The sequence below is a fragment of the Accipiter gentilis genome, chromosome 18, assembly GCF_929443795.1.
Source record: "Accipiter gentilis chromosome 18, bAccGen1.1, whole genome shotgun sequence".
Taxonomy (NCBI): domain Eukaryota; kingdom Metazoa; phylum Chordata; class Aves; order Accipitriformes; family Accipitridae; genus Astur; species Astur gentilis.
In genome coordinates this window covers 7,956,649-7,965,215 of record NC_064897.1, presented here as the reverse complement: position 1 = coordinate 7,965,215, position 8,567 = coordinate 7,956,649, and the positions used below count along the sequence as shown (strand labels likewise).

Genomic DNA, 8,567 nt, shown 5'->3' with positions numbered 1-8,567 from the left:
ATGAGAGACTGACTGTACCAGAGAGACACAGTCCAAGCTGAAACTGTTAGTTAGGGGCAAGCAGGTTCAAAAGTGCCAGGTCTGAAAACTTGTGCATACAGGCACAGGTCTACAAATACAGACCCTCCTTTATGGCAGGCTGTAGATGGATGGCAACAGCTCCTTCATTTCCATTCACTTTCTGGTGAGTACTCTACATGGTTATGGAGTTGGATCTTTTCTGCCTCAAATGAAACAGAGTGATCATCACGATAATTTAATTTAAAAGTCTGTAAAATCACTGGAGTATGTTCCATTCACAAAATTTGGATAATGGCTTTCTACCATGGAAAAAAGTTAACACAATGTTTTGCTGCCGCCTGGTTTTAAATTAGACAACACCCAACTGTTGCCCATGGGCAGCCACATCACTTGTCATTTGGGGCTCCCTGGCTAGCCTGTATCTGTAAAGCAGTTTAATGTCTCTCAACTTGACTAGGCTGTGAATCATCAAAGTCACGTACTTGCAGGTCCTCCATAGCATACCATGTAGGAAACTTCAGCAAGGCTACCTTAAGGAAGTACAGGGATGTCTGAACATTGAATTTCTATCCCCATGAAGCACGCATGGCATGCTTCAAAGGAAAATCACAATGGTCTAAAATCAAAACCGTTTAATTCAGCAACCAAAAACTGTGTGGAAAAGTAATTGCCTCATGGTAGGAAATTAGATGGTTTTACTATTTCTAAATCAAAACAAAATGCAATTAGTATTCATGCTTGATTAGAAATTTTGCTCAGCTTTCACTGAAGCCAGTTCATTCCATAGACTTCTCTGAATATGAGTTGTCAAAATGGTCTTGAGTGAGTAAATGCCAAACACCACAGGAGACAAAGTGACATAATATTAATATCTAGCAAAATAGATGAAGAATTTTATTTGTTCTCAATAACAATGTTTGGATAGGCACACTAAAAAAAAAATCGGGTGGAACAACTAGCTGTGCATACTTTGGATACACAATAAGCCATGATACCTAACAATAAGCACTTCATGAGAATAAACTGTCACGTAAGATCTTTCTGCCATTCAGAAGTTAAAACCAGAAATTAATGGGACAAAACCAAGAAAAGGGGAGCATTTCTGGTGATATCTAAGAGGACTATGGACAGTTTCACCAAAGCAACTCTATGATTTAAGTAAATGTGCCATTGAAACTAGGCTTAGGTGTGTAGGTTACTGGCAAATGCATTAGCTTCTCCTTGGGAATTTCCAAGAAGCGGCAGGCACAAGATATGGAAGTTTCCACAAGAAGGCCCAAGCTTCAACTGGAGAACAGGCCATTCTAAGTTAGCAGCTGAAGGCATAATGCATACACACATCCCTCCTGCCCTCCTGCACACGCTATTCTTAGAAGAGGGCAAACTGTATATCTCCTCCCACTCTTCTACAAACAAGAAACAATCCTGGAAGGGGTGTCTGTGGGGCACATCAGAGAGGTTGAACTTGTAACATTAGCTGATCATCCAGGCTGCCTACTGGTGGGAGACATGGATAAGTACCTGCAGAGACCAGTTCAATCAAGCTTATGGTTTCTAATCCAGGGGAGAGAAATAGTTCACAAGAGGTACCTGTCCTTCTTTGTTGGCTAGACAGGATCTCAGCTGACAAGTTCAGACTACATAACACTGAGAGGGCTACAACAGAAAGGCTGACCCCAACTTAAATCATTCTGTCCCCTTGTCAGTCTTACTGCCCTGCACACAGGCATGGCTGGATGGGATGCTCTTCAACCTAAGAAGCCAGGGAGATTAAAGCTGTGACTGGAGGCTGAGCAGGGAAAAACAGAATTGGGAATAAACTGTTCAAAAATCATTGGTGAGTACAGTTAATTTATTTGTAAAATTCATTTCCCATTCCTTGCAGGCACTCTTCATTTGTCACTCCATAGATGGTGGTGGTGGTAGTGAGGCAGGCGGGTTCCAGCAACTGGGAGTATTCTTCATGCATTGCCCTGGTCTGCTTCCTCTGCAAGGATGGAAGAAGATGGGAGGGTACAGGAGTTAGAGCAATAAGCCAGTTCCCTCTCTCAGGCCAAGAGACAGAGTGAGCAAGATGTGGGTTTGGGAAGCCAAATTGTGTGTGAAGCACAGTACAGGAGAGAGTTGCTGTTTGTTTGACCAGGGTTGAGAGTCATCTATAGCACTCAAAACTCATGTCACCTTCAAAGCTATGTGAGGTTGAGAGAGGGCTGCGACTCCTTCTGACCCACTGGGAGAGAGATAAGCAGAGCGGGATTTGTCACAACTGGGATGGACACAGGAGCACAGTGCAAACAGGCAGCAAGGATGTTCACTGCAGCAATGGGAGATGCTCTTAATGTGTATTTATTTCTCTGCAGAGAGTGGAAGGAATCTGCTGCACCAGTACTAGACAGGGCAGGGAAGGAAGCTTTCTGCTTTGCAGCTGAGATCTGCCTCTTAGTGCAGACCATCTTTGGACACTTAGACCAGTGGATGGACCTCTTAACGAGCGACTTCCAATAATCCTTTCCAAGGAAGGTAAAATCTCTGCCTTTTAACGGACATGGGGAAGAGTAGCTTAAAATCTAAAGCCTCCCCACTAGCCTCAGACTGGATAACCAGGCCACACCAATATACCCTTTGGAAATGCTTTACTGTCCACTCAGTGTCTGTCTTAGGGCCTATGATCCTTTTTTCCATGAAGGGGGGCTGTAGGCCCAGAATCAGCTGAGCACAGCTGTACCTACGGACACAACCCAGGTTAGCAACCAGTACAGAGCAAAAGTGTGGGAGTTCAGGCTTTTTTCCAAGACACCAGATAAGAACACTAAAGGAGGTAAGTTTCACCATTTACTGCCAGCAAGAGAGAAAGCTTTTGCCATCCTCAAGTCCAAATCACTTTTTCTCTGCTCTCAAATGCCACAGTCAGGACCTGTGAAAAACCACTTCCCACGGTTGCAGTGCTTTCCAGAAGCCTCCACATTCCAAACACGTGAAACTGGGCAACTGATGGGAAGCCAGACCTGCCAGTCTTGGTATTGGAAGACTCCATACAGGACAGGAGAAGTATCCGTGGTCAGGGCTTTCCACAGAAGCTCCTACATTACCTGTGCTCCTAAGCGAAACACATGTGGCCTTGCATTGCAGAGAATCCCCCAAAGATCATAGCTTCTCTGTCCTGCCACCTCAGGCTCCAAACCAAGACTGAGGGCTGGATGCCTAGGGTCATGAGGAATACCTGTCTCCTTAGACCTGCTTGGGCAGCAGGGTAGCTGAGCAGGAAGCAGCTCCAGATAGTAGCTACCAAAGGCAAACTTGCCAGCTCTCGGGATCCAAGGAGAATAACATTGCTTAACGGCTAGGTAGAGTGCCATATTAGAGAACTATGATCCCCCCCCACCACTGCCGAGTGATGTAGCTGTGTATACAGGTAGGGGTCTACCACCGGGATAGTTTTCTGTCACCATACAAGAGAGGCAAGCCCAAGTTCCTATAGGAGCCAAACACCTCTTCAAAGCAAGGGCTGGGAGGGATTCCTGTAATGAGGACTCCCTACTGCAGGTGTGGCTTCATGCTCAGAGTAGGAAGCGAGGAGCTAAGAGCAGCACCACATTACAGCTTTAGTGAAAAGGTATGCCAGGGTTGGGCAGGAGGTTCTGGAGCACAGCACGAAATCATGGTAGGTCAGACCATGACATGCTGCTTTATGAGTTATCTTTTGGTGGTCTTGATTTGCTCTATTGCTCCAGACAGAGTGCTTTAGGGGAGGAGTGTGATGGGTGGTTTGAAAGAGCCAAATCCCGTCAGCACGATCCCACAGCTATGCTAGCTGGAGCTCTCACAAAGGACCAGAGGACACCTCAAATCTGAGACAACAAGAATGATACAAGAAACTGGAACTCAAAGAAAAAGCCCAAGGGGCAGTCACAGAACAACAGGGACATAACCTTCATTCAAGCCAGGAGAACCTGACTATGGAAACCACTCTGAGAATTCAGGGATGGTGTATTTTGAATGACACAACAACATTGTACCTCTCGTGCCCTCAGTTTTGTATACAAAATCTGTGCCTGTGAGTTGGGCCAATCTCATCCAAATTGCCAAACTGAGCAGAAAGAGACAAGTGCTGGCTGGAAGAACAAAATACAAGGAAGAAGATGTAAAGAAGTGCGAAGGGAAGGGCTCTCGGTACCCTACCTGTGGAGCAGGGAGCACTGTACTCCTGTGTGGCAAACTCATCTGGAAAAGAGAAGGGAAGGGAGAGAGCAGGCTGTCAGAGCCCCTCGGCGGCCCTGGCAGAGGGACGGGTGCCAGAGGGAGGAAGGTCAAGAGGGCAGAGGGTGTCAGAAGGGTGGGGGACACAAACAAGTTAGAACATGCCTGAAGGCTACAGACACATCCCATGTGGCCCTGTGCAAAGGAGAGACCAGTCCAGCTGTGGAGGGGGCAGGTCTGGGGGGCGGTGGCTGCGCGGGGGTCCCCGCATGGCTGCCCCTCACCTGCCGTGCAACCGCCCTCCCCTGAGGGAGCGGGCCGAGGAGGCCATCCGCCCAGCCCTCCGAGCCCGGGACCCTGAGATGATACAGCATCAGATGAACCTCTGACCAGGGCACTACATATATATATTTATACGTTTATATATGGAGAAAGCGGGGGAAAAAAATCTATAAAAGAGCATAAGAACATGTCTTTTTTTTTATTTATACCTAGATACACTTTATATATGTATATTCATTTAAGTATGTATATATACATATATAAAGATATATAATATACAGGAGCAGGAGGCAGGGGGCAGGCGGTGGGAAAGGGCCGAGGCCCGGGGCAGTGGCGGGCCCCCCCCGGGGCACCCCCAGCCCCGCACTCACCCGTCTCGTAGTAGTCGTAGACCTTCACCTGGGCCGGCTTCAGGCCCTGCACGGGGACATCCCGCTCCACCGTGAAGGAGAAGCTGAGGGTCTCGCTGCTCAGCTGGGGAAGGGAAGCGGCGGAGGCTGAGGGTCGGCTCCACGCCGGCCCGTGCCCCCCATACGGACGCCCCCGGGCTCCCTCGCTCTCCCCTGGCACCCGTGCCCGTGGCCGAGGGGGTGTGCGGGGGCTGCGGGCCTGGCTGAGGGAAAAGGGGAAACGCTGGGGCCTTTCCCCACACGGGGGGAGGCTCTGGCTGGTGGGGAGGTCAGGGCCCCATCCCTGCGCGGGGCAGGGGGAGAGCCTGCTGAGGGCTGGGGAGCAAAGTGCCAGTAAATCTGAAAGGTCGGCCGAAGTCAGTACGAGATTCAGTCCTATTCTTGTCACAGCCATCGTAGTTTTGAGTCTCCGATCTTTTGCCCTGTGGGGCCAAATGTCCCAATGGCTGTGTTTCTGACCGGTCCTTGCCCCAGACGGATACTTACCTTTTCCAGATACACTAGGACGTGGTTGGTACTCAACTCTGTGCGCTCAATGACACGGCGGCCTTCCAGCTGAAGAAAGAAGACCAAGATGTTACCGCGTTGAGGGTGGTCTCCCTGTGCCCCTTGCACAGCCCTATGGAGGGGATGTACCGTGGATGAAACACTGGGGTACTCAGGGAACTAAGTCAGCAGCACGGAACTGCCTCCTTGGTGTGCCACTAGGTATCATGGTCCCCAGGCCTTCCCTTCACAGCCTGGCTGATGAAGTATGGCCTGGCTCCAGCAGAGACTGAGCACTGGTTCCAGCACAGTGATGGAACCATTCGATGAGAATACATTCCTTCTGGCTTGCTAGTTCTGCAGTGTCTTATGATAGCCTTTATTTTTCAGACTGCGCACCTGCGCGGCATCTCAAACAGTGACCCAAGACCTGAACAGTTAGAATGCTAGAAGGTGTTGTCAGACCAGCAGAGGGAAAAAGGAAACAGCACTACTTTTGAATGTCCTACGCACAGAAAATGCTTTTAGGGAGCTATTGGGACACAGTGATAATAAAGGTGCCAATCACCAGTCCAAAGAAAAAATCACTTAGTCTATTTTTCCTAGATTCATCACATTGTCTCCCCTTGTGCTGGCCTTCAGCGAGGTATGAAAAGAGGACGCTGTAGATAGCAAATGTGCAGGTGACAATGGCAAGAGCAAGCTGATGCAAACCGTGAAGCCCTCTAGTTTGCTACAGACATTTGGAAGGTGTCTTGAAGATAGATGTTGCTCGTTTGACAAACAGCATCCTACCTTTCTCACAGAGGACTTCACGGGGATGAATCCCGACAGCATCTTCACATCAACAATCACCATGTTGGAGCCATTGCGCTCCCCAGTGTAACTAAGGAATCAAGCAACAAAGACTCAGTGCACCTCAAGTTGAAGCTGGGGGCACTTCCACCTTTTCCATAACACTTGGCACACCACCACGTCCTGACAGTCCAACACCTCCTTCTCCACCTATGCCGGGGTCTCCAGCTCCCGTGGTTTCTCAGGAAGGCCCAGACCCAAACACAGACTCACCTGACATTTACGCCTATGTCAAAGACCTTGTGAGCCTTGGAGTCCGCACATGTCTCTGGGATTGTGTACACATGAAGCAGGAAGGGTGCGTCCTCCTGTGTGGGCTGCACGTTGTACCTCAGGCTTGTCTAGAGAAGAGCCAGCAGCTCTGTGTGAGCACGTGTGCGTGCATGCTGGGCGCAGGAGAGCGACAGTCCTCTCCCCACCCAGCCTCCCCACTTCTCCCGCTCTCACAGCTCCTCCATGTTGCGGATCCTTGCCTCCCGCTCTTTCTCCTCCACACACCTCTGCTCTTCTTCTCCTCTTCCCTCTCCCAGAGCCTTCCCTCCCGCTTCTCCCCTGTGTCCTGTCCTTCTTCCCTCTCCCTGGCTCCTGCCTGGCAAGGGGCTCCCCTCGCAGGATGCCACCTGCCCCCAGCACCCTCACCTGCAGGTAGACGCATCCTTCGCCAGACACCTCCGTGCTGTACTCCCCTGGCACCTGGGGCAGGGCCACGCGCTGGAGCAGCAGGCGGTTTGTGGGATCCACTTGGAAGTCTTGCTGGAAGTCCCCTCCCGACCGCAGGGTCACTTTGGAAGCTGCTCCGCTCTTGGCGTAGGTGACAGCTCCGTACAGGGACAGGGCTTGGAGAGCCACCACTGTGTCCTGGAAGAGACGGGTCCCGGCACCCAGGGGGATGCGGTTAGCCTTTCCACAGCCTATCCGCCCACAGCCTGCCCTTTGCTGTCGGCACGCACCCTCCCCTCTGTTCTTCACTTTCTCCAGTTATAAGTAGAAAGGACAGAGGGAAAGAGCAGCTTTTGTGTGTTTCCGTTCCCGTCCCGTGTCCTCTGCCCAGCAGTTGCATGTTGCCTGAGCTCCCTGGCGTGGAGCTCCGTGCAGCCTTCGCTTGCTCGCCACTGGGTGAGGCAGCAACTTCATACGCACAAAAAAGGTGGGAGCCCTCTCCAATGGCACAGACACACGTCCCTTGTGTCCCTACCATTCTGCCCCACTGCGTCAAGAAAACCAGGTCATTAATCAAAGTATCGGTCCTTCCCAGAGGCACTACCTGACATACTAGCCTCTAGCCTCTTGGGAACTTGGCAACCGTGGTAGATACTGCAGGGCTACGGTCCCTGCCCTGGCAGAACTTACTGTGCTCCCACCTGGGTCTCTGACACTTCCCATCCTCTGACATTGATGTGTGAAGTCACAGGAGGGAAGCAGCTCACCTGGGTGGAGGTGAAGCCTCCATTGGGATTCTGCTGACCACTGATCCACTTTGCAATAAGAGACGCGAATGACAGCTCCTCCTGGGAAGGTGCCGGCTGCGTGGTGAGGTGAGCAAGGAGCACGTAGGCTGTCATCTCCACTTCAGCAGAGGGAGCTCGGTAGCGATAGTACGGGAGATCACCCTCTGGCTCTTTCCCAGGTCGCTGCCAATGAACAGACCCATCTTCACAGGAGGCGGGGAGCGTGGAGACAAGACAAGAAGCAATTATTAGTAGTCACTGCAAGGGAGTTCTTGATCTGCTGCCGGTCCAGCTGGGAGGACAGAGCCTCCGAGATGCATCCGTCATGCAGGATGAAGAGGCAAGGGTTAGGTTTACACTTGCTGCAAGTTTACATCTAGCCTGAGACTGCTGAGGCTCAGTCCTCAGCCCTGGCTACCACTTTGTCCTAGACTCCAGAGTCACACAGACATTTATGGGCTTGGGCAGCTCGAGGAACCAGGGACCTAAGAAGGATGACACTCCCCGCCTTGTCGAGTAGAGATGCCGGGGGCAGGCAGTGACAAGCTCTGAGGCAAAATGTCCCAAAGAATGTGACCAAGCTTGACAGTCACCTGCAGGCGGAGAAGGCAAAAGGTGCTGGGGGTACTTCCTTCACAACCCTGCTCCCCAACGCTTGGACAAACCCCCTGTTCGGCCTGACCCTGCCAGAATGCTTCTGAGTCGTTATGTGATTTCCTGGAAGACTCGGAGCTTATGCTGGGGCCTCTGAAATGACCTGTGTGTTCGCTTTCTCTCTCAGCACATCCAGCTTTTCTCTGATTTATCATGCCCTGTGCTCTGCAAGGTCAACTTTGTTCTATGTTGAGCATGTGCACTGGAAGGGAGG

General features: G+C 50.9%; 1 protein-coding gene across 3 annotated transcripts in view; it reads right to left on the bottom strand.

Annotated features, from left to right (window-relative positions):
• Positions 1–886: 886 nt before the first annotated feature.
• Positions 887–8,567, bottom strand: part of LOC126048080 (alpha-2-macroglobulin-like) — a 41,904-nt gene continuing 34,223 nt past the window's right edge. For all 3 annotated transcript variants that reach the window (XM_049822568.1, XM_049822567.1, XM_049822570.1), the window contains 8 exons: positions 7,679–7,902; positions 6,891–7,109; positions 6,465–6,592; positions 6,192–6,282; positions 5,397–5,465; positions 4,872–4,974; positions 4,201–4,242; positions 887–2,008 (listed from right to left, as the gene is read on the bottom strand). In XM_049822568.1, the coding sequence (XP_049678525.1) occupies positions 1,983–2,008; positions 4,201–4,242; positions 4,872–4,974; positions 5,397–5,465; positions 6,192–6,282; positions 6,465–6,592; positions 6,891–7,109; positions 7,679–7,902 (902 nt within the window). In that variant the 3' untranslated portion in view covers positions 887–1,982. The remainder of the gene's footprint in view (positions 2,009–4,200; positions 4,243–4,871; positions 4,975–5,396; positions 5,466–6,191; positions 6,283–6,464; positions 6,593–6,890; positions 7,110–7,678; positions 7,903–8,567) is intronic.